General features: G+C 40.0%; 1 protein-coding gene across 1 annotated transcript in view; it reads left to right on the top strand.

Annotated features, from left to right (window-relative positions):
- The first annotated feature begins 383 nt into the window (after window positions 1-383).
- SHISA9 (shisa family member 9) overlaps window positions 384-26,891 on the top strand; it is a 173,181-nt gene continuing 146,673 nt past the window's right edge. Inside the window, 7 exon segments of the mRNA XM_050980278.1 lie at window positions 384-425; window positions 889-1,110; window positions 1,112-1,234; window positions 1,237-1,412; window positions 1,414-1,519; window positions 1,522-2,135; window positions 9,053-9,180. Of these exon segments, the coding sequence (XP_050836235.1) occupies window positions 384-425; window positions 889-1,110; window positions 1,112-1,234; window positions 1,237-1,412; window positions 1,414-1,519; window positions 1,522-2,135; window positions 9,053-9,180 (1,411 nt within the window).

The following is a 26,891-nucleotide window of genomic DNA, read 5'->3' as shown; positions in this document are numbered from 1 at the left end:
TTTGGTGGCAGCATAGTATTCAGGATAATATTATTGCTACTTGCACAGGTTACCGCTGAACCAAACGACAGAGATGAGAGAGTTAAGTAACAGAAATGGAGAGCGAATCACTAAAAAGTCTTTCCCAGAGTCAGTTCTCTGTTTGGGGGAAGTTATTTCAATTCTGTATCTCACAAACAACCCGCTGCCTCACTGTGCCCTCTGGAGCCAACTGACTGACACTATAAGGAGATTTTTAAATAAATGATGTGCAGGAGCAGCTCATGTTTAGCAGACAAAACCCCGCTGGTAGCATGCACTGCGAGCACCGCTGTACCTGCGCTCGGCACGCCGGGGCCAGGGCAGCGCCCGCTCCCGCCCGGCCTTAGCGGAGGTGCGGCCCCATGGGCGCCGCTCCGCCCGCGGCACCTGCCTTTGCCTCGCAGGTGAGTGCATCTCCGGAGAGCGCTCGGAGAGGAGTTCCCGGGAGAAGGAGCGCTTTACTTATCGGCAGAGGAGCTCTCCTGCCGCGGAGCTGCACCAGGCTCGCCCAGCGCAGCCCAGCCCGGGCCGGCTGCCCCCCTACCCCGCTCGGCGCGGGGTGGGCTGAGGGAGGCAGGGGACGAGGAGGCGCTCCCGCGTTTTTGGAGCCGCACCTGTGGGGAGCGCCCGCCGGGACGGGAAGTCTCTTATGTAAGGGATGGCGGGGAGCGGGTGAGGGGGGCGAGGAGGGGGTCGGCTCTGCGGCGGGGCTGATGCGAGGACGGAGAGCCCCACAGAGGGGCTGGAAGGGAGGAAGAGAGAGAGGGGGAGAGAGAGAGAGGGAGGGAGAAAGGGAGAAGTCGCCGGCCCGTCAACGGGGCTGCCGGGAGGGACAGGCGGGCGGGCAGCCCCGTCTCTGGCACGCAGCTTCCCGCGGCAGCCTCAGAGGACGGGCTGGGCTCTCCCCGCTGGCACCGCGCTCGCCCGCCCGCCACGGCGCATCTCCCTTCCCCGGCGGCTGGATGCCGCGGCGGGGCCGTCCAGCCTCCCTCGCCCTGCCCTGGCAGCCCGGCCGCGGGCGGGACTCGGCGGGCACCGCGGGTGTCTGAGGGAGTTGTGCGAGAGACCGCGCCGGGCTCCGCGGGGGAGCGGAAGGTGGGTGCCCCCGGCGCCCCGCGCTGGCACCAGGCTGCGCGGGGAGGCTCCTCGCTCGCCCCCTCTCCTCCTCCCGCCCCTGCAGCGCCCTCGCCTCAGCCCTCCCGCTTGGCGGCCCCTCCACGCCCCTCTGCCAGCCCGGCTCGGTGCCCCGCACGCCGCCGCCACCTCCACCCCTCGGTCCTCCTCTTCCTCCTCCTCCTCCTCCTTCTCCTCCTCCTCCTCCCGCGCTCCCTCTCACGCGCACTCCGCTCCACAAGTGCCGCGCGCTCGCTGCTCCGGAGCGGAGCGGGGCTGGGCTGCGGACCCTGCGCGGGGGCTGCGGACCCTGCCCGGCCCGTTCGGGGCTGTCCGTGGTGCTGGAGGCGAGCGCGGGCTGAGCGGACGCCCGGCTCCTGACGGAGCCCCTTTATGTTCAGCTCCTGGCGCAGCGCAGCATCCAGCAGCTCGAGCGGCGGCGGCAGCAGCATCGCTGAGCCGGGGCTGGGAGGCAGAATGGAAGGCTTTATTCGGCTGCTCTTCGGCTACTTGGTGGCGGACCTTCTCACGCTGGTGTGTCGGGCTCAGGAGAAAGCTGGCCAGCAGCTGGGGAGCTTTGTGGTACTCTCGGGAGGAAACCACTCCAGCCTCGGGGAGCAGATAGACCCCTCCGAGCCACCTCCCACCCCAGACTTCTGCAGGGGCTACTTTGACGTGATGGGGCAGTGGGACCCCCCCTTTAACTGCAGCTCGGGGGAGTTCATCTTCTGCTGTGGCACTTGTGGCTTCAGGTTTTGCTGCAAGTTCAAGAAGACAAGGCTGGATCAAAGCACCTGCACAAACTATGAGACGCCTTTGTGGATGAACACTGGGAAGCCTCCTTCCCGCATAGACGACCCTCTGCATGACCCTACTCGGGATAAAACCAACCTTATTGTCTACATCATCTGTGGGGTTGTAGCAGTCATGGTGCTGGTGGGGATCTTCACCAAACTAGGGCTGGAGAAGGCACACAGACCCCAGCGGGAGCACATGTCCAGGTAAGGCTGAGTGCCAGGCAGCAGGGTCCCCTTCCCCCCTACCTTCTGCCCAGCCCCTAGAGAGGAGAGAAGAGCCCATGTGTCCCTGCCAAACAAACAACTCCTGCTGGGCAGGCTGCATTCCCCTGCAAGGCGACCTAGAGAGACCAACTTTGCTGAGCAGAGCTCCTGTGGTGCCCCCAGCCCGGGTTACCACAGAACATGCATATTGAGGAAGATGAGGGATAATTGTGGAGTCTGCACAGACAGTAGTCCATTTTTATCTGCAATACCCGACCCTCTCCCTAACAAGATCCAGCAAGTGTTCCCAGATATACTGTGCATAAATAGAAAAACAAATTCTGAAACCAGCAACACTGAATTATAGAAAGCCTGATGTGTTCCCTCTTCCAACAGTTTCAAAGATTGGAAAATGTTTTTACTTCTCAACAGAAGGATGTAAACAAATGCCATCTCACCCTCCCTCTCCAGCTGCAAAATGGTTTTGGCAGGACCTTCCCTACTCCTCCAGCCCTTGCAAGTGTGTGAGCTATTTGTAAAATTTCTAAGCTGTGAAAATGAGTCAGGGTGGAAGGGAAGAGGAAGACACAAAAAGGAAAAGCTATTGTAGAATTTCTTAACATTTTTTTAGTTACTGTTGAGAGGTAAAAAATGGAATATGAAAGTCTTGCCTCATCCATGTATGTGTGTGTTCTAACTGTCTCCACGATGTAATGGCTGAGTTATATCAAAGAGAACCTCCCCCACCTAGAGTTAGGAATGTTGTGTACCATCTACTCCAGATCCTGGCTGCCTACAGGTGGATAGGCAGGTGGGCAACTCGGGACAGAGCCCAGTGTCTTTAACAACATATTCCAAAACCAGATTGTCACAGCAGTTCAAAATCAAGGCATAACACATTTGTCAAGTTTGCAGCCTGTCTGATTCTTTATGCTAATCCTAGGCACATGAAAGTAAAGCAGATGGGAGAAAGGCATTAAAAAAGGCAAACAGATCCATTAAAGAGTCTAAATAGATCCCAGCATATTGGGCAACTTCAGTGATGAAATACAATGAAAGGATACCTTCTACTGGACGTGCAGTGTGGCAGAAAACTTCCTCTTGCCCCGACTGCTGATGGTGTAGCCCACAATCTTTAAGGCTTAGATGAAGAGTCATCCTTTGAAAGACAGTCCAAGAGATCAACTCAACACCTGGAGCCTCATTTTTACTGAAGTTTCTGCATGACTTTTTGATTAACTGCTTATTTTGAAATGAACAAAGTCACAGAAATACTCCTGAAATGCATCACCAGTCCATGAGCTATTATTTGCTATTTATAAATTGGCTGATATGGATATGCTTTACTACTGAGGGAAAAAGCACATTGCAGAAATTTTAGTCAACAGTGTGTGTCAGTGATGCTTCTGCAAAGATGGTTTTTTTGAGGAAGGTATGATAATCCTTTAGACATTTTCTATATAAATCGAGAAAAACAATACATGGGTCCCATTTTTTTTTTTTTTTTTAAATTTTAATCCACAGAGCTTGTTTGCAAAAAGCTCTCCCTTGCTTCAGTCTCTCTCTATAGGGTCTTTGTGCAGGCAAAAAAAGAGGGCTCGTAACATTCACAAAGCCCAGAACAGAGTGAAGTTATAGCCAGCCCTGCAAATTATGGCTTTAATAGGTCCTGCTTCTGTGAGTAGAAATATTTGCTATGTAAAGTACAGGTGTGAAGTATTCTGTCTCAATTTATGGAAGTAGAATTATGGGGGATTGGAAAATCATTCTCATATCCTTGAGTCATGTATGCATAAAGATTAGGTTTCTGAAGTGGGTCTTAGCAAAGGTCGTCTGTTACCTTGATTACTTAACAGCGTCTGTGATCTTGTACATGGAACTGTTCAAGGCAGGATTATATAGAAACTTGGAAAGTCATGATCACATGGCAAAACAGTCACCCACGCAGTACACATAATAGCTAGTCATATTCTGAAAAAGAAGATCTATAGCTTTTTTTTTTTTTTAATAAGTTCTCTCTTATTCCAGTTGTGGGATAGGTTTAACATTAATTTGAAAAGGAATTAGATTTGTAAATCCCTTTGGCAATCTATAAATATATTCATTGAGTGAAGAATGGAACTAACCTCCTAGTCCTCAAGTGAGTGTTTAACTAAAATATTCCACTCTAGCTCATTTTACACTACTAATATTCTGAAAAAAGGCTGCAATGCTTAATAATAATTTATCTGTTCAAACAGTTAATAGTACCAACAATTGATATAATATGTAGGCTAAGTTCATAGTCACCTTCTTTTATAATATTCATCACTACAATACCAGAAAAACAAAACAAAAAAGAACACCTCCTAGTTTTTTTTTTTTTCTGTACTGAATCTTATTAATAAGTAGAAGTTTAATGCATCGAGAGTGTTAGGTAGGCCAAAGAAAAAGTACTAAGTGTTACTCCATTTTGGCTGGCAGCAAGAAACACACAGAGAATGATTTGTCATCTATTTCCTTAGCTAAGATTGTGTCCTTTCCCTTGCCTAGCCAATGGCTACAGGAAAAATTTGAATCTCTTTCATTTTTATGAACAAATTCACCTAGGAAAGGGATAGCACTGCTTATCAAAAAAGACAATGCAGAATGGAAACTGATTTTTTTAATGGGGTCTGATTTTTAAAGAAAAATGAACATCTGTGTGTAACTTGTGTAAATGATACATTTCCATTCTTGATTTACTAAAAATATTTCAAAACATGAACAGAGACCTGACACGTGGGAATAAGAACATTGACTTCTAAACAGGAAGCAAAACTGTGCCACACTTTTTAATTTCTTGCATTACTTCATTTTGCAGTCGGTAGATCTTCTATTGAAGTAAGACACTGGTGTGTTTAGGAGTGGTACAATGTTCATAAAGAAAGCTTTCTGTATTAACTGAGCATAGTTTCCATACAGCTGCCTTTCATTGAATTTTGTTTACTACTATACCAAAACAAACCAAGATCACTCCATTAACTTCACTGAATTTTCCTGATATATCTGACAATGAAAAAAGCATTGTGGAAATGTATTTAGTCAGCGAAAAAAATCCATAGGAAAAAGTCTCTTTTGGGTGAGTCCCTTTAGGATAAAAAGTCAAGACTTGTCCTTTTTTTAGAGAGAAAGGACTTGTTACTTTTGTCTTGGGGAAACAGGCCAGGTATGGCACTGTTGACATTTTCTTTCTGTTGGCACAGAAGTGTAAACCTGGAAGATGAACATGGAGAGGAAAGTACAGATTTAACTCTGCATGGTGTATTTCATTTTAGAGCCCACATGTTTTTTTCTCCTTATTTTAACATTTGTTCCTTGTCGTTAAAAGGAGATGAGTATTCCCTTCAGTGACAGTGTCCAAGACTAAGCACTAATAGTAGTATCCAGAGTAGCTCTTCCTTTCCCCTCCTGTTTTTGAGGAGAATAAGGAAATCAGATGGTGTAGGAGGGAGCTATGGCAGAGGGAGGGAACGTGGCAGTGTTGTGCATGAGAGGACACAGATTTGATCTGCCTGCTGAAACAGACCAGGAGCTTTGCTAGGCATATGAGGGCAGCACGTTCTTGATGCTTGAGACTACACCAATCAATGGGCCTGCCAGGCTCCATCAGTCCACGTGGAGAATTCTCTCTCAAAAATGAATAGAAAATGAAGAAGTTTTACCTCTGTTGCATGGAGGAGATGATTCTGTAAATACAGCTGCACCTGTCTTCTTCCTTAATCCTCGTGGAGAATGTGCAAACAAACCAAGAGCTGAAAGGAAAATGTTTACAATTATGCTCTTATGCTGTAACTCCTGTTTTTTAAAACAGTGCTTCTTACAGTGTGTTACAGTCTTAAAAATATTGTGAGCCATCTAAGCTCTTTCTTCCTTCACAAGGAAGAAAGTTCCCAGTGCTGAGCTCAGGCCCGAAGTCTTTTATTGATCATTTAAAAGACATGTAGCTGAGGCCAAAAATGGCCCGACTTGCCAAAATTCTGAATCCAATGTGTGAAATTATTTCCCTTATGGGTTTTGACCCAGTTTTGGAGACAAAATATGACAAGTGACCTTTCATGAAATAACCTGTGTTTCAGCTTCTTTCAGCTTGTACCCATAAGGGAAATGCCTGGCTCCACGTCTTTTATAACACCCCAAAATAGTTTTGCATATCCAAAAAGAAAAATCTTATGGCAAGAGAAATGCTGAAGTTTTGTGATACTTGGATAGTTCTGGGCCATGAACTCCTACATAGGTAACACTTCTCCACTTTTGTAATACTACTATCAATATCCCTGCACAGGTCTTAATGATACTGCTTCCTGATTAGAAGGTTATTTTGCACTTTGCATTTCCTTAAAAAATCATCCAGTAGGTAAAGACCCTCTGTATAAAGCTTAACTTTTCAATGGGACTGACTATAACAGTTTCTTCAGATAATGAATAAAATCTATATGACTATAGGTGACACAAATGCATGAAGGTATTTTAGAAGGCTCCTGACCTATGTGGAATTTTTCAAAGCAAACATCTGTTCAAGGATTTTGTCATGTACTGGGGAACAAGCCTCCCTTTATCCATTTCATTATATGGGCAAATCCCTAAAAGAACAAAATGCAGGTACAGCATTTCCTTTGTACTTCAGTGATACTGAAGCAGCTACACATTTTTAACTCTCTCTGACATCAGTGGAGAACGAGGACATGCTCTCAGTTATAGGAGCTATTCTGCCCTGAGAAGACTGTACAACTTTGGCTAACACAGTATAGGTGCTGTGTTATTAAAACCAGAACTTGATGGTGAGTAGTCAATCTTTTTTTAATACAGAAGGAGGAATTGGACAGATAATTCCTTGAAAACCATTTGAAAAAAGCTACCCTGAACTTGTAGAAAACTTAGCATTTTCATAGACAGGCAGTAGTTCATCTGGCATCATACAGGGTGTTATTTAAAGTCTGCAGCAAACAATATTTACCATCAGACTAAGAGCAATGAGGAAAGGATTGCTGAAAACCCACTCTCACAAAGTGGGAAAATACTTAGATCTCACAGTTTTAACTCCCACACTGGAGTTAGGAACTTTCATTTACTTTTTTTTCCCTTCCCAGAAATGTGTTCAGCTGCCTCTGGAATTAGAATTAATATTGATGTCAATAATTTCCTCTGTATAGAGATATGTTTGCATAAATTGACTAGATATTAATGGTTTTGGTCCCCACTTATTTTAAATTGTTTTTGCAATATAATGCTTTCCTTTTTCATCATTTCTACATGTCTTTATGAGATCTCTTCTGTTGAATTTTTATTATTCTGCTATGTAGGCCAGCTCTGCTATTTCTGCAGTCTAAGCACTGCTTCAAATGGGAGCATTACTCTGATACCATTAATCATATGGTTACTGTCTTCTGACCTTTTCCAGGATCAACAGAGTATTCTCTAACATGTTGATCACAACTGTATCTAATATTTTAATAACATAACGTTAGTCATAAACACAAGAAAACATCAGTATTGTTCAGCTGTGTACCCAAGCAATGTTCCAGCAATCTGAAAGCAAGTTTTAGTTTATAAGCCAGTATTTCTTGATGCAGTATCTGGACACTGTATATAATTTTGTAGAAAATTAAACTAAACTGGGCATAGTGCCCAGAAAATGTGTCCACACCCCTAAAAAATTGCTCAAGAGGTCTAAAAATTAAAAACAATAAAACAAAAAGGAGGTAAATAATGGTGCATTATGAATTGACCTGAATAGAAAAGATTTGCACCAAAGATACTGGTAACACATACTACACATACAAAGCTTTCCTTTGCCTAAGGCAAGAGCTTCTGCAGGTGGGCCAATTATTTCCTAGTGCACAGCAGTTCAGCAGGTAGCTCTGGCACATAGGTAAGGACTAATCCTGCTCGTATGGAACTCTGACAATATAGCACAGACTCACAGACAGAGTTAGATGTTGCCATGCTGGGAATTTCAGAGCTTCCAACTTGGTCAGTGACTCTGGCTCCACTGGGCTGATCCGGGTGTGTGTGTTTATCCGTGTGCCTAAGGATGCCCTTACTTCCAGCAGGACACTTGGCAGTGGAACTGGCCCTTACACAGTCACCAGAGCAGGACTGGTCTGTCAGACTGCCTGGAGCCATGCAGGGCAAGCCCACAGACAGCACCAGCCTGGGCCTGTCCTAACTCAGGAACCTTTTGCTTACTCCCTCTCTGCTAGCACAAAGCTTTCATCCTGTTTCCGAACTGCCTTCAAAGGAGCAGGGAGTGTTCCTGTGCAAGCTTTGCTCTATGTTAAAGACTAGGACAGTCACAGAAGTTAGAAAAAGACCTTTTTAATCTCCCCATCCGGATGAGAAATCCTTAAATCCCTGCTTACTGGATTTCTACATGGAAGTTATATGACTTTTCAACTTGAGTGACATTTTTGAATGAAAACACAGTGAAGACCACTGTGTTGTGTGTGCTAATTACAAATGCACGTGTGAGAATTTCCTTTGAAATTGGTAATCTAAGTGTAAAAATAAGCAGTTTGTGAAAGGTGTAGCCATGGGCTAGGTGCTGAGCTGCTCAGCTTAACCAAGATGGCAAAATATGTTACTGAGCACATGCAGTGGCAGAATTCTACAAGCTCAAGGAGCTTAAATTATGTTCCTGCAAAGCCAAGATACCTAAACGACTTAATGTGTTTCTGTGTTTTACTTCTAGCAACTTTAGGTTGTCAGTAAGACAACCTAAAAAGAGCCTTAGGTGTGAAGTCTCACAATGCATTTAGTTGCTGCATTTACTGTGCAGGGAGCTGGTTTCTCCAGCAGACATTATGATCAACTGCATCACAAACTGAAATAGATCTTGGAACATACTGTTAATGTCTTACAGATTCTGCAGATTCATTCTGGTTTTGTTTGGATTTCAGGGCTCTTGCTGATGTTATGCGACCTCAAGGTCCTTGTACAACAGATCATATGGAGAGAGATCTAAACATTGTAGTACATGTGCAGCACTATGAAAACATGGAGACGAGACCTGCTCCAAATAACCTACGTAAGTTGCATTTTAACTTTCTCAATAGCTGAAATGCTGGCACTGAAAAGAGCATTATGAAACTAATATTGCTGAGTGTCAAATGAGGATCAACACTACATGGGTTCTTGCAAATTAGAAACATCCATTTTCTCAGAATCAGAAAAATTTAGTTTCCTAGTGCAGATTAGTGCGAAAGTGAGATAAATAAATTCTGAATAGGAAAATTAGTTACTGTATTTAGTTTTAATTGGTTTTCTTGGTTTTGTATCTTTGTCTTCTTCTACCTGTTGTTTTTGCTCAGCTCATCAGCCTTTGCCTTATTCTGAGTTTTGTTATACCAAAATACCAATTGTTGTGGTTACAGCTGAATTTAACAATACATTTCATAGGGCTGTAACAGCCAGTAGCAAAGTGGTCTCATTAGGCTGTTAGATCATATCCACTAGTATAGTAATTAAATACTTCCCTGGATAGCATCAAGTTGTATGTGGTTTTCATTTTCTCAAGGGAAAGATGAGAAGATTATTACTTTAATTTTTACATAATGTTTTTATTCTGTATCTGCTATTACATGTTTATGTTACTGAAGGCAAGAAAAAAAGTGCACCTTGGAGCTTCAGGTGAGATATGGTAACATTTCAAGTGGTTCTGAAGTCGTAGTCAACTTATTTCCCAGTCTGTATCAGAGCACAATAGAGATCTTTGTCATGCAGACATACCTATTCCTCTTGTGATGAAGAATGCTACTGAAAATTTAATCTGAATACTTATTTATGTAACTTATATTCAGCCATGTTTTAAACATATATATATATATATATGTACATATTTAAATTATGGATGTATTTACTAAATAAAGTTCAATATATTTACAAAATAAAAAGGTATCATTCAGGAAAGTTTAGATTGGTAGGTAGTGGGTGGCTTTATTCTCTGCTGTAGATCAGTGTTGATGTGCATTTTACAGCAAATATACTTTTACTGCATTGGTATTTACATTTTGGAACATTTAAACTATGTGCACTCATCTTTTCTTTAACTATAGAAAGAAAGTTTGTGTATATTTGGAGTTTTATTTGGACTGCATTGTGCAGTTCTTGGTGTTTTTTTGGTGGAAAGGTGTAAAGACAATGGAAGAAAGCAGCTCCATGTGCTGCCTGCCCTCCTGCTGCCTGCTTTGTGGGAGAGGCTGATGGCCATTCCTTATCTGCATCCTTGCAGAGTAATGGCAGAGAATTAAAGTAATGGGAGATGGGACACCTCATCATGTGACACCTCATCTGTCTGCCCTGCTCTCCAGCAAACAGCTTCCACCTGGGGCTGTGCAGATGTGCAGTGCAGAGAGGGAAGCACACATCCTACCTGTGTAAAAACACCACTTCTGGCCCTGTCAGAGGTGCTCTAACACCCTGCAGCTGGACTTCTGAAGGGTTAATGAGGATGGGAATGTGCACTGCATCTCTCTGCTCTGTGTGTCACTTGCTGATGTCTGATCCTTCACGCGACCATGTTTGCAGGAATGGTACCAAATAGTAATGAAGTTTGGGTCCATTATTTTGTCTCAAATGTGAAATGTTTATTCAGAACCCCAGTTAATGAAGGAGTCAGAAAGTAAAGAGGTTCCTGCTGCATTGATTTTATCTAGATTTTTGTAATGATCATGCTGAGATATTTAGCTTAAAACTCTTAGTATATACTACAACATACAGCATAACACAGCAAGCCTTTAAACTCATTGTTTCTCAGATTTGAATTCAGATTTAAGCCCTGCTTCTGGGAACTCTTGCGTATAAACACAGATCAGGGCCACATAGGTACTGCATCAAGGAAGGAAAACCCCCACACATTTAGTGGGATGTTGGTTTATTCTGATCCCAGACATCCATACCACCTCTATCTCTGTCTCACACAGAATACAGCCCTCTGGCACAGAGGGGAGGGTTATATGTGAAGCAGCCCTTGCACCACTGCAATTTGCAACACAGAAGCACTGCTGCTACTTTGGATCTGTCCTAATCCTTTGAGTCATGTATAGGGGCAGTCCCTGAGCTTCTTACACACCTCAGGCATTCCTGCTACAGAAGGAAACCTCAGAAGCCAGCAGCTCCGATGGTAATGGTTTGGGTCTTTAATCAACATTATGCATAAAGTCAATAATTTTAGATTGCTAAGTGCAAAGCTTCAAGTGGTGAAATTACTCAAGGCATCCTATCACCAATATTACATACATTTCCTTCATAGCAAGTGGATTGTTCTACTGTATTTGTTGCCATTCTATTCTCATAAACTCATGTAAAACATGATTAAATGACCTACTAGAATTAGCCAGAACATCACAAGTGATTGAAATCAGTTGAAAATGTGCATTTATTGCACAGGAAAAAATCTTTCTATAAGGAGAAAATTATTATGACAAATTTTCCAAGGTCAGTATCTTAGCAAAACAGAATTTTATAGTGAAGTTCTGAAACGTTACAAGAGTGGATATTACAGACAGAAACTTTGGCAGTGGAGCATTACCTACTACCAGTGCTGGAAAAGTGACAGGCTTTTTTGGGGTACTTTTAAATAAGCAAACAAACCAGAGTGAATCACAGCCTTCATAGTTTTTACTTACACACAGAAACTGAAATTGTGTAAAATTATTGCATCATAAACTTTAATTTTCATTTTAAAAGTTTTCTAAGTTACCACTTTTTATCTACTTGCCATCTCATAATGAGACTTAAATACTTGAGGCTGATATACTTTTCACATTGATCCATAAATATGAATTGGGCAGGAGGAATTTTTTAGTCATTGCATATCCCTTCCATACTGTGTCTTTCAGACCAGCTGTTGAAGGCCAAACATTATTAAAATTGTTCTAATTTGAATGTTCATTTGCTCTTTCTGTCCTCTTGAAAACATTTTGCTGATGTTGCCAATACGTTCTGAAAGTGTTTTGTGAAGGGAAGCTCTTTTGTCAAAATGACAAACTTCACATGATCTCTGACACTGAAAATGAGTGTGTTTTTGTTTTGGACTCTTTGTTACAGAGGACAAGGATTTTCTCTGATGCCTGCAGCTATTTGCCAGAACTCGCAGGCCAGTGGAAGGCCAAAAGCTCTTTTCAGAGTTTCTTGTCCCTTCTTTTTGATATTTAGAAAAGAACAGACATTTTGGATGTTCCTGAGAAACACAGGTTTTTCTTTGCTTATGTGAATCCAGACAACCTAGATTATTTTTAGCAAAAGCTATTTTGTCTTTAGTGGTTGTTGTCCAAATTTTCTTTCAGTACTGTGCTTTCCTTAGGATTGCTTTCCTGTTATCTCCTTCATTCATCCTCATTAGAATGTGGGGTGCTTTGTAAACAAGCAGCACATACCTATCAAAAAGTGCAGCATTCAATTTTTCTAACATGAGATGTTAAATAAAATAAGGTTAAAAAGTTATGTTAAAAACATCAAACCAAAACCAAACCTTTCTTTAGAATTTGGTTTGTTATGTTCATCTCTGACTTTAAAGTATCTTAAAGCAGCAGCACTCAAGGTATTCTTTTCTCTTTTTGTTTTTTGTTTTTTTTTTCTTTTTTTTTTTTACTTATCGTGTTAGAAGTAAGGGATTTATTTTACTTGTTGGGATTATAACACTGATGGAGTGGGAGTTAGGAGGCTTCACAGCTACATCCTCATTTCTGAAACGTGATTACTGCTATTATTTCTGATTCATGATCTGTGATAGCATAGTGAAAAAACACTTCAGTTAGTGCAATTCACAGTCACTTTCCCTAATGATCAGTAAAAGCTCTGTTACTATTTTCCAAGAACCAGCCTTGCACTAGTAAATTTAAACAATTTATGCAGGCTCCCACGATAAAGGTGATTTTAAAAGAAAGTCAATTATCGATTAAGGAGCTTTTTAAGATGAAAAATGCTCTTATATAGTTTGACATGTATGAATTATTTCTTTATTTTGAATTTTAAAAAGTAGATTTTAAACACATGATTCAAAGAAGGAAATGTTGCACTGATTCAAATGACCAGCTTTAATACTAGCTAAAAATTTGCAGCACATGTGATTAAAATGACCTTTTAAAAATATATTCAGTGTTGTGTTTGCTGCTGCATTTGATTGTCAGTTGTCCTGGATACTGACTAACAACAAATGCTAATGCTGAAAACAAAGCTATGCTATCTCTATAACTAGTGCCTTATGATAAGTTAACTTTTATTTTTTTCTTTATTTCTCTGTTGAGGCAGTAGGCATTTAAATAGGAGGGTAATTTTTTAAGTCCTTGTACACTACAATAAAAATTCTGTATTGCATATCCCTGTTCTTCTCCCCATTTCTGCACATAGAAGCTCAACCTGTGTTTTCCTGTGGCAGGAACTGTCACTAGTTTGACACTGTGAAAATAGAATTCACAAGAATATTTTTCAGTCTTTCATCACCAGTGAATAAGCTTTTTTTTGTTGTCTTTGGCAAATTAATTATTTTTATGTTTAACACAGATAACGTTTAAATGGGATGATTCATTGCCTTGCATTGCCTAAATGTAATTCCTACTGTTGGAAATAAGCAGGGAGGCTTACTAAGAAACTTCAGTACAGAGAAGTCCCCTTGTTCCATCTGTAAAGCTCATGGAGCATATCAAACATGAGAACTAATTTGCTTACACAGTAACTGTTGGACAATTATTGCATGATATTGAAGGAGTGGCTGTTGAGGATGTGCAGCTTTATTGTGATGTTGTGCTTCTGCTCACAAGCGGCCTCGAAGCTCCCCCTAACCTCTTGTTTGGTCCGAGGGCTGCAAAATGCAAAGGACTGAGCAAATAACATTTGTTGGGCTTCTTTGGTCTCTGGGTTGTTTGATTACAGTGAAATGATTATTTAGAGCTGGCTTTGTGCATGGGTGCATGTCCCAGAGGAATTGCACTGTTTTCTTCATAAACTTCAATCAGCTGTTAATCTGCTCACTTAGAAGGACAAGAGACTAAGAAGTTGAGCTGTGTAGACAGGGCCATGTTCCAGGAGTAGAAAGATGAACAACACTAATAAGTTTTCAGCCAAGAAAAAGATAGTTTGAGCAGATTGACAGAAGGAGAGAAGAAGTATTGCTGATGGAGTGCTCCAAGACAGTGAAGAATGAGGGAGAATAAACTGGCCAGTTTAACTGGAGGATGTCCTAGTGCACAAGTCCACAGGGCTGTGACAGAGAGGACTGCAGTCAGCAATACTGGAAACTTGCTTACACTTAAAGCTTTATTCTTTGCCAGTGTGCAAAAACTCATTTTACTGGGGTTTCTGTGGTCTTTACGGGAAACACCTTAGCACTAAAAGAATCTGATAATTTAGATTGAATTCCTGAGCTAAGCACAAGTTTAGCTTTCAGTTAACCCCGAGAGAGAGCTGCTTATGGCATTCTGACTGTAATATACAGCTGGAGGACAAAGTCCACATGTAAATGATACATTTTACACACTAATCATCCAAGTAAAGCCCACACTACTAACACCAGCCATGTCAAAAGAAATATTGTATATTTAAATATAAAGAGGTTAGAAGCTGCAAACTGCTTTGTCACAGCTATCTTGAGAATTTTTAAACCTTTAAATAAATTTCTGCATACTGACTTAAACTGAAATCTTGCTACAAGTACAACTTCAAAGCATTAGCAAATTAGTGATAGAATTTTAAAATTATAATTACAGCTATAGCAATGCATTCCAGATATCCAGAGCTTCCATGCTGGAAACCAAATTTTCCATATGTATGGGAAATGTAGAGTCTGAAAATGCATTCCTCTTGCAACTCAGTCACTGGAAGACAGTAATGTTTTACCAGTTCTGAATGTGTGTTTAGCCTCACAATCATTAATATAAAATGTTTCTAATTTACATTTAAATTTTAATTCAGATGCTTGATGCTGATTTATGAGAAGATGCTCTGAAACTTCTTGAAACACCAATGAATATTTTCAAGGAAGTTAATTACAACCTGAGAATGAGAGATTCTGGGGCTGTTTAGAAAAAAAAAAAAAAGGGAAACAAATGAAATATCTCATTTGTCATTGACTTTTGAAATATTTCATCAATTAAATTAAAAAAAAACCCGATGATTTTGAAAATGTAACTATACATCATACAAAATATCTATTCATTTGTAACTACTCCAGTCTTCACCAAGTGTACTATGTCAGAACTCTGGCATTGCTTCTACCACACAGTTCATTCCATGCCTTTGCAATCATCCTGTTTGCTTAATCTGCAAATGAAAAAGATGAAAAGCAAAAGCAATAGTAAACATAACACTTTGCATGAACAGGACTGTGGAATTTGGTTTGTAACCAAATCAAACTGAACTTAACATCATTCCATATGTTCAGTAGGCCTCTTCTTTGGTCTCAAATATTTTTTGTTAGATTTTATCTCAAACTCAGTGAGGCTGTTATGGACCCTGGGTGCAATTTTAGGTTTGAGTTGTATTGGGTAGGTCTTCATAAGCTCTGCTGCATATAAAGATTTCCACTGGAACTGCACAGTGAAGTTTTTGCTCTATCTTTCTTCATTTATTGTACAATAGGAACAATGAGATTGGATTACTGCCTTGCATCCTATCATTTACTTCTATTCAGCTTTTAATTCAGAGAAATCATTTGACATATCTTAATAAACATATTCATCAATGTAAAATGTATTTGGGAGAAATACAGTCAGTCACTGCCATTATCCTTTAGTGCAAGAATTAACATTATGGTAATAAAAAAATACTAAGAATATATATTTGCATTTTATACTGCAGTTACAAGGCAGAATGATTATTTAATAAAATAAAAGTATTGGCATGACAGAAGAGAGCATTGCTGTACTAGACTATTATATGGCAGCTTTGAGTCACACTCCAGCAGACTTCAATAACACATCTGAAGGATGAGACTCGTTCTGCTGTCATTGGAGTGCAGAGTTGTACTTTGAGATGTTGCCTGGTGGTGCAGGACATATTTACCATCTACAGAATGAAAAGCTCAATATCTTTGGAAAACAGTGATGTGTTTCCCTTGTGATTTCACTTTTGCTTTGCAATCTAAATTTTACTTAACAAATTTGATTAATGAGGTGCTATTCCTATTATGTACTATTGAATTTAATAGCTAAAATTGTATTTCATAGCTAAAATTGTATTTTGTCATCAGACAGGAGCACCAAATAACAATATTTTCCTTGTTGAAAAACTTCCAGTGCCAAATATTCCCACTACTAACCACAACTGTCAGCAATATCCATCACCAGTGCTTCATGCCCATTGTTATCTTTCAAGTCACTGGGATTCTTGATGTCAAAAACTAGGAGAGAAAACACTGCCACACTAGTAGGAATCATGTTTTGAAAAAAACCCCAAACCATCAACACAACCTTTTTATGATTGCATTCTGCCAGATTTGTGCTCATCAAAATGAAGAAGGATACACTGAGACACCTTATTTTTTAATATGGTAAGAATAACCTCACTAAAAGGCAAACAAAACTACCTTTTGCTTTCATTGCTGGTTTGCCCTCAGACAAACAATACTTGTCTTTTTCATGCCAAGACAACATGTTTTTTAACTGCTGACTTAGAGCTTAATCATCTCTCTAAATCCTTGAACTCCCACCATCATATTTTGTCTCAAAAGTTGTAGATTGGTAGCAAAAATGACAAAAATGTAAAATCCCAAATAGATCACTTCTGTCTGCATATGCAGGGGCAAGCATTAAACTAATATATTCACAGCTATAAAGAAAACTTTTTATCATTTTGGCTGTACAAAACTTTGGAACTGTATTTTAGATGTTAAAATGTTCCCATCAGAAGTTTAACATTCTGTAAAATCAATTCTTTCCTAATTTTTCAATCAGTAATCATAACTTTCCCAAGCAGAATCAGTGCAGTGGTTACACAATAAAGAATAAGAGGTTGGCTGCATACATTAAAAGACTTATGAATACAAATCCCAACATGGTGAGGTAATTGTAGGATGCTACTCAGGGAGAGACTTGCACCAACTTCAATCTACAGTTTCCATCATAAATTAGTTTTGTACTTTGTTCTATGTTCTCTGCCTTACATTATAAATTTCCTTGAAATGTACATATTGGCTCTGATTCCAGTTTTATTATCATAAGATAAAGTCAAGAAGGGAACTGAGCATGTTGAATATTTATGAACTAACTTTTTTTTGTTGATTTTTATAATAGAAAAAAAAGTTGGGAAAAAAAAATCTCTGGAACCATGCTACAAAACTCCATTGAAAATCATTCCCAGATGATTACTAGGTGGATTTGAATTTAATATTGAATTTTTAGTTATCACATCTAAATAGCTTTCAAGATTCCTTCAGTAACATAATTTTGGTTTCAGCTCATCCATTTAAGCAACATGTCTGTTCACCCAAGCTTAAGGCTATGACTATACTTCTGAATCTGTAATGAATTTGCAGCATAATCCAAAACAGTCTATTTGCCATTGCCATTTACCATTCACTCCTTGTCAATGAGAGGAGATGCACATTTGGTCAATAGCTAGCTATACACAGCCAAGAGCATACACAAAAGAGAATGTACACACCAAAGTTTGGACATTATTTGAGTTAGCACTTGCTCAGCTGGAAGTGTCCACAATAAACTCTCAGAAGCAGAGCAGTTTTCACCCTGAAAAGTTTGTTTCCATTGTGTTAGTTCACTCTTTACACTCCAGAGCACCAGCCAAGAGAAAAGAATCCCCAGACTTTGCCATGTAGACCCTTGCTTTTCAAGAGCTAATCTGATCCCTTCTGAACTGCTTTATTATTTATTATTATTATTTATTGCTGTCCCTGCTGTGGCTGTGAGGAGCTGCTCCCCTGTGCCTGCAAGCCCCGTTTGATGGAGCTGGGTGGGATTGGTTCAGGGAGCCTGCAGTCAGCAGTCCTGGCCAGCACAGCAGAGAATGCCACAACACAGGGAGGGCAGCAAATGCCTGCCAGCATTTCATTTGTCAGCAGGGCACTGCACAGCAGCCATTCCAGCCCTGGAGTACTGAGTGGCTGTGGGTGTGACTGATGTGGGGGTAGGAACAGTCTCTGAGCCTTGCAACTAAACCAGGACTTTGGCAGCGCTTAGAGTAATGGCCAGTTTATGCCAATTAGATGAAATTCTGATTGGTCAAAAGTCCTGGTAAAGCTCTGATACTCTTTAATGGCTTGAGGACTTTACCCAGGGACTCTACAATTCACTTAGGACCTCATAGATGCTTTACTGAGGGGAATTGTGGTTTTGTTGTTAATGTGGAGTAAGGAGAGACATAAAGGGATATGCAGGAAGTTTATCGTACAGCTTTGCAAAAAAAAAACCCACAAACAAGCTAAAAAACCCCTAAAAACACAGCTTAAACAGTTCAGTGTTGGAAAAGGAAAAACAATCACTGGCAAGAGCAATAGAAGCTATCTAGGAAAAGTGCAGTGAAAACTACCAAATAATTTACCAAATTAGACCCACCTGAGAAGTGTTTTGAGAAGCCAGGAGGCTAGCAGGAGTTTTCAGCTAGATCTACTTTCCCTTTTTGTTCTGATTTGAGGGAAATTTGGGCATCTGCAAATGAGGAAAAAGTCATGTGCACACAGGGCCAAGGGAACTTGTGCTCCCCTGCTATGGCTGTGCCCTTTGGCAGCACAGCTGCTGTGGTTGAACAACTGCTGCCACCCCCAGTGGGCAGAACAGACCCTTGGAGACTTTGTGCTGATACTGAATCCCCAGCAACTGAACCCTGGCACAAAACAGAATCACAGGTGGCAGCTTTCCCTTATGTAAGTGGTAGGAAATCTTTCTGGAATGTTGGGTGCAGTGAGCACTCTGGATTTGTTTCACAGAGGCCCCTCCAAGTACTGAGGGATCTGAGTGAACCCCTTTGCAGTGGAGTATTGGCCAGGACCAGCCTGACTGGTTCTGCTGCTCTGGCATGGGGGGTTTGGGCATGTTAAACAAGATGCTTATACCTTCAGAAGCAAATTAATAGATGAATATTGTGTGAAAAAGAATAAGATGGTATTTTATAAAAAGGTTCCAAAAAAGAAACGTGTTTTCTTCTCTACCTCATCAAATGACTAACTCTATTTTAAAGAATATAATTTGCATTTATAATAGTGGTTTAAATTATTTCTCAGTTTTTCAAAGCTCTAAGATTGGAAAACTGCATTCCTCCTAGAGTAATCCAGATTCTTGTTAAAGTTTCAAGTTAATTTCTGAACAGCCATTGATTTTATGAGGAAACACTCCTTATCATTGAAAAACAAACCTGGCCACCACTTTGGTTAGAACAGTTTCAAGTTTCCAGTCATAGCTCTGTCCTGAAATTGCCATAAATGCTTTACTTAGTTAAATGAACTCCTTCAAGGATTTTTAAAATAACATTATTTGCATTAATGATTAATAATGTCTTTCCCACAATTTCAACACTTCTTTTTCTTGGATTGTTTTTCCTCCTTGCTAAGGGGTCTCCACTTAAGAAAAGATGTCTGTGAAAAGGAATAATTTCTTTCGGACACAATTAACCCCAGAAAAGATCTTCAAGAATCCATAGAAAATCAGAAAGGATAAGATATTCGCAGAGGATTTATTCCTAAATGTTTAACTAGAATAAAAGTTCCTTTAAGACCTATAATGGCAAAATTCACTTATAAAGACCTATAATGGCAAAATTCACTTATTAAGACCTATAATGGCAAAATTCACTTATAAAGCCATCTCTACTGTGTTTCTGGCATTAATCTTGTGTCTATAGGTTTTTGTATCCAAGTCAGTAAGCACAAATTTTACCTTATCCATGCAAAGGTGTTAGTGTGGTGATAGAGAGACCAGGCACTAAGTCTGGATAAAAATGTTTGTGGCAAAACCAGTAACAAATACCAGAAACTTCTGAATCATTAAGAATATTAAAAGCAAAATTGTTTATACTTCTTTGAAAATGTCCAAATTTTAGCAGATATAGAGGATAAGCATATAAACTACAATTTATACTATTAAGCTGTCTTTTTCTACAGTTTGTTCATTATATTGATAATTTTATGCACTAATCTAATAATTAGCTGACTTATTTTTTTTCTGACTGTGATCCTCTGCCTCTCATAATGAGATCTAAATAACTTTATGCTAATATATTAGGTTTCTTTCCTCTCAAAGTAACAAAATTACAGTAAAGAACAGCAGTGCTACAGGGCTCCTTTCAAACACATACAAATGTATGTATGTATCACTTTATAATGTGATGACCTTGTATTGTCATAGTCTAGCATTTTAGAGCCATTAACATTTCCTTGTGAAAATCTGCTTTGAAATATTTATTTGCAAGCTGCACTTGATTTCCTAGGTGACACCATTTCCATCATTTCTACAAACATAGGGAGATAGATGAAGATGTTTCTGGAACCAGAGACACAGAACTAGAGCTATGCTGCAAAGTGTGAATCACCTATCTGCCCTATGCATAAGGAGAGATTTCAGATTTTATAAGTGTCAAATTCACCCAGACATTTTTAGAAAGGAAGACAAGTGGTCCATGAAAATCTGGTCTCTGTAACTTAGTGCTTTACTCTGCTGAAGTTGTCCACTGGAATAAAACTAAAGTTTCCCTTTCCTCTTTACCACCTCTTGTGTCTGTTCATCAGGAGGAGGGAGGATTGTGCCTCTCCCCTCTGCATCTCAATGACCCACATGCAGTACCTCAGCTTCCTCCTGTGTTCCTTGATTTTGTCTGGCCAGGGAATAATGTCTGATTTTTTCAGAGTTGCCCATCCTAGGCTACATATCCTGACTGATCAGCAAGCAGAACAAGCCAAGCAAACAACTCCAAACATTGTGGTTCAGCCTTTTGTCTCCATTCAGCCATTTGTTTTCCTAACAGCTGTAGAAGCATCTCATCCTTGAGATCTCAATAACACCAAAAAGGGCAAAGGAGTAAAAAGCTACTGCAGGGAGTAACAGACAGCAAGACAAAATAAAAATTGCATTACCCTTGTTCTCTTTTAAGAACAATAAAACTCAAGTTATTTAGTGAGCACAATAAAATGCTACAGGGCATTGTTAGCACAAAGTTTGGATCCATAAATCACATAAGTATTGAGATGCTGCTCTGAGAGTCTGTAACCATCAAACAGTGAGATCTAGTCATCAAAGTCTGGGAATGCCAGGAAAACAAGAAAAGAAGGGTAGGATAATCTATGGTACATCCTTTTCTATGTGGATCAAAGAACTAACTTCTCAGGAACATGTCTGCCTGCTTTGTAGAGTCTAAATTAATTGTCCAGGAAAGTCTGGAAGAAGTCAGGATATGTCAGAAGGTCAGATCATGGAGGAAAATACAAGCTCAAAACTTGGCAGATGGTTTATTAGCTGCTAATTATTCCTATTTCTACTTTACATGATATTAAGTGTGTGCTAGAAGCTTCCAAGTGGAAAATTCTCGCAATAGTTAATGGAGTTCAAAAGCTGCATTAATCCTCCTTTATGGCTTATGACACTATTGGGAAGGAAGGTACAGCACAGCTTCAAGGATGCAAAGGTGTAAAACAACCTGAGGCTAACTAGCTAATTACAAAGGGCAAAGTCCTAAGTGCATATTTCCCCACGGGAAATTTCTGTGTGTAGAAATGGATTAACTTCCCTCATATACCTGTAGCTTATTTAGAGATCAGTGCACCCTGCAAGTTGGTGACCATGAGCTGGTAAAGAAAACTCTTCTCATATAGATCCTTACAAATCTTGTCAGCTTTGAAGGAATTAACAGAAGAGGAATAATTTAATCTAAATTATCAACCCAGCAAATTAAAACTAGAACATTTGCATGTCATAGTCCAATATCACATGCATGACTGAATCCTGGCAGTCAGGATGTCAGGATCCATCATCTGAAGAATCCTTTTGAACTATTCTCAGAGTAACTTGCAGCCATGGATTTCCCTAGGCTTGACCTGTGTGAGATAACTGTGACCAGCATGCAGACTGCTTGCTCCGTCCTGTGGATTTGCTATCAGTGAAAGCTCTGTCATTCTCACCAGCTATCCCCTGATTAAGACATGGAGAGCTCTTTTACATCATGCACAGGACTAAAACACATACATCAGTCTTATGTGGAAACAGTTCCTGATACCCCCTCCATATAAGAAATGACGAGGCCTCACAGCTGGAGCTGTGGCCATTTAAGCAAACCTGAGCTTTTTTCCAGTCTGCCTGCCTGCAAGCTGAATACCTCTGAGCATCAGATTATCTTTGTGCTTCATGTTGTGGAACAGTGTTGCAGAAGCCAGAGCAGAGCTGGCTGTGGTCCAGCATTATCATATTTATGTTCAGATACCTACGACTGGCGTGCATAGATTGCTGCTGCCTGAAGTGGAGCGCACCGCTATCACCAGCAGTCAGAGCAAACGAGGGTTGGCAAACTGCAGGATCCAATATCAGCCAGCCTGGCAGATCCAATTCAGGAATGAGGATCAGCACAGCCTTAACATAAAGAAATTGCAGATGAAAAGGTAAATTGCTCAGAGCGGATGTATTGAACATAGGAGATGAGAGAAGCTGTCAAAGGAAGATGACAATGAACAGCCACGTTTCACAAAGAAGATGTCAGAAGGCACATGGAGAGAGTCTGTTCTATTTAAGATGTTCCAGAGATTGTTTTTTCAAAAAGAATTCAAAATTTCAGAGCTACGTAGTGTGGGGCACCTGGAGCAGCCTGCATACCCACTGAACTTTCACAACAGAGCTGTATCTGCAGAGCACTCATTATCCACATTGGTAAAATTACCTGGACTGGATTTTGACCCTGTATCAGCTTAAGTCATTCAGTAGAGGTTAGGATAATAACTATATTATATTTTTCTTTTTAAGCCACAGTTCAATAATATCAGAAAATGAGTAAGCAAAAATAAGCCTGGAAACCAGTGTCATCATACATACAATGTAATAACAACTTAATGACTGAGCCAGAAGGCCAGGCAAAATCTCATTCTCCACACCCCACAGAGTATCTTGTGGATGATACCATTGTTTCAGTACTCTCTCTCCAGTCTCTTTCTTGCCCATAAAAGCTTATTTTTGCCTTCGTGTTTGTGATTCTGCCTTTCTGTGCCTGACAGTTGTAATGAAGATATGCCACAGTTTTGGTGACAAGGCAAGTATTCTAGAGAAATCCTGGCAGAAGAGATGAAATGAAATAGTTAATACCTGACACTAGGTTCTGGAAGTGATCACCTATATAAAAAATTATGTAATGCTCTGTAATTTACAGAAAAAAATCATACTTGTTTAGAGGTCACCATTAATGTAAAAATCAATGAAAACACGTATAAATGCACGGAAGAAAACAACCTCCTATTAAAATGTCATTGCAGCATAAGGATCCATAAAGGTGATATGGGAAAAGACAGCATATGTTTGTCTCAGCTTCAACACCAACTCTAGCTGAAAAGGTGTTATGAATTTTTGAAAGCTTGAAGTTGTGCTACTTGACTTAGAATAACAAATATGGGGTTTTTAAACAAATAACTGTGTTTTCCTACATACTTTAATGTTCTTATCACTTCAGGATACCTGCAATTCTAGATGTGTTCTACAAAGGAATATGATATTCCACTTCAAATTTCTGAATTTAGGCCACTTACACACAAAGTGTGTTTAAGCTGCCACAGTTTACATACATTGATCTATATCCCCCCATGTGCTGTGCAATGTGTAACATGCATAGCACGTTGTATTCTCAGTGCAGCATTGACATTGGAGGATTTTTCCTCAGCTGTGGAAGCAATCCCTGTCTTGTTATCCACTTGCCTTAAACTGTTAGTGGGGAAAAAACCTTTTTTATGAATATATGAACAAAAAATGCCTTCTGAGAGATAAATTTTCTGACATATTCTGCAGCTACAATCACAAGAGGCCCTAGATGAACACACTGCACATTTTGAAGCGAATAAATGTATTTTAGCAGCAGCAGCAGGATTTTTCTCCCATTATTTACAACTCTTTATAATTGTGGGAACTATTAACTCTACAGGCACAGAAAAGTTAAGAAATTTGTATCTTCTGGTTTTAGGATTTAGTGCAACACAAAGTGAAGATTAAAATAGCATTCTCCTCCTGATACAAAACTGGAGACAGTCAGGTATTGTCTTTCCTTGCCTTTGACAGTCTTTAAATTCCATTCACTGTACCTTAAAAGAATATACTTGACGTGCAGCCGTGTAATTTGTATCAGCATAACACTATAATAATTTCAGAGCTGTAATATCATTGTTTAGAAAGTCAAGATATTTCCATCTCATAATCCAAGGATGCTTGTAACAATCTGTTGTAACACTCACATTAGCATCATCACCTACTCTGGAGAGGCTGAGATGTAATTTAAAACAGAAACAATGGAGTTTTGGGGATAAGGAATTGCTGATCAAAACCTTAAGGATTTCCAGAGGTCACAAACATCCTGGCAGTCTGCCACAGTCACGGCTGCTGACCAGAGAACACTTTCTAGTTTCCTTGCAACTCCAGGTGAACACAGTTATTAAAATAGACACCTTGAAAAAAATTAGGAATTGGTACTAATCAGGAACTCATTTTAGGGTGAGAATGGGGGAACCTTAAGTTTTCCAATATCCATAAAGCTTCAAATAAAATTATTATAATATTTTAAACATTTAAAATAATTTCCAAGGCTAATTTAATAATTTTTTTTTTGCAATTCACTGAAGAAGTCAGCTTTTGAACCATTGTTGGTTCAAAAATCAGGAATAAAATCTGGCTGTATGAAAAAACTCCTACTACTGAAATGGATCTAGGCATTGCCTTACTACTGTGGGGGAAGAAAAGGCCTTAAGAGACTGGATGGTGAAATAGAACGTGGTGCTTGGGGATCCCCAGTTTAAATACAGTCACAATGAGTATAACAGTGGCAAGTTTGTAAGTCTGCAGCCTAAACTATGTGTCACTAGATTTCCAATCCTTTGAGCAGTAAATAATCTGGAAAGAAACAAGTTTCTCAGTTTCTTAATAGTGTCAGTAACCTGTTCTCTTAAGCAGACAAACTTGCTAAAACAGGGGTAAGAGTGCTTATTAGAAAATGTTTAATTTCTTAATAGACTTGGTCTTACTGAAGAAAATAGAGTTTTTTAAACAGAAGCATGTTAGCTTTACCGCCAGATTGCATTTCAGGTGGAGCTGTTACTTGGGGAAATTGGTCTGTGGCAGGCTGACAGAGTCCCTGGGCTCTTGGGGAAGGTGGAGTCCTGGTGCTTTCTCTTCTCACTCTTGTTACAACGGGCTTTAGGCTAAAGCAATCTCAGTGCTAAATTCCTTTGACAGGGGAGAAAGAAAGGGAAAAGTGAATGGGTAGAGCTGTGATCCACAGCAGTGTGTTCACACTGGCCAGCCTCCATCTCTGACCATCTTTTAGAGGCATGGCCTGGGTGGGTTCATAGATTTAAAGGAGTAATTAGTTCCATTAGATCTGGGATCTGTCCAGGTGCCCTCTGTAATATTCAAGTCCTATCATTTTACCCAGCAGCTCCTATAATCAACATGTGAGCTGTGAAGCCAAACTGCTGCTATGTTTCTGAACTAGGAGACAGATTTTAGTGACAATTTTCTTTTCCATAAATACTTCTTTAATTTTTTCTTTACTTCCTTTGGTGTCATATAATAATACGAACTCAAAGTGTAAAATATACTTATAATCCTGAGAGTTCTGTTAAACCCTAAGTGATAATAGGAAAAAGAAGAATACTAATGGCAAGAGCATATACTGAAGATTTTGCTTTCATGTGAATGCAATTAAAGCTTTTCCCTTAAGCTAATAGGATAAGTAACTATATGAGGAAATCCACTGACACTGCAAATGTGCAGGAGGGAGAGAGTAGTGTTTGCTTGGTGTTCAATGGTCCGTGTGTAATAAGCTGGCAGTTCCATCTAGTTCCTACTGGACAAATGTGTACATCAGAAATTCCTGTTTCTCCCTTCCTCCAGCTGCACATGGAAGTTTCAGCAGTGAAGCCGAGAGCTGAATTAAGAAAGACATGGCTACATTTTCAAAGCTTTTTTATTTTTCCCCGTTTCTTTCTTTGTAGGTAAATCTATGCACACAATGAATACATTCCTATTGCATACATGGCTATGAGATTCAGGATATCAGTTGATTTCCTGAATATCTGTGCATGACTGATCAACTCACATGCCTTTGTCAAACTATTCTAGGAGATCTATTCTGATGCTCCCAAACTTTGAGGCTTTCCTAAAAGCATTTGCTAACTTGATACTCTGTCTTTTGAGAATAAAATAATGTTCTAGAGTTTTCAGTAGTTACTCTCATTCCTGGAAGATAGAGAATAAACAGTCTACAGGTTGGATCACATAATTAATTAATTTAAAAAAAAAAGTGGAAATGATTCCTTAATGCTGGTAATTTCCCCAGAAATTATAGCATATATATATAGCATAACACAAACAGTGAGTCTGTGGTAGATTGGTATGGCACAATTATTGGTGGCCTTAATTTGGGATGCTTTATATTTGGATTTTGCTTAAACAAATGTACTTCAAAAACCCTGTTGGCATACCCAGTGCAGCAAACCACTTACATGAGGCTCTCACAACTCTACACACAACCAGCAGGAGACTGGCAGTTTATTTTGCTCTGTAATATTGCTCCTGGCCAGGATGTGGACCAGTTTTTGGCAGTGCATGATGTCCAAAC

Source organism: Serinus canaria, chromosome 14, assembly GCF_022539315.1.
Source record: "Serinus canaria isolate serCan28SL12 chromosome 14, serCan2020, whole genome shotgun sequence".
In the NCBI taxonomy this organism is placed as follows: Eukaryota; Metazoa; Chordata; class Aves; order Passeriformes; family Fringillidae; genus Serinus; species Serinus canaria.
The sequence above is the reverse complement of the archived record's forward strand: the minus strand, read 5'-3'. Positions and strand labels throughout refer to the sequence as shown.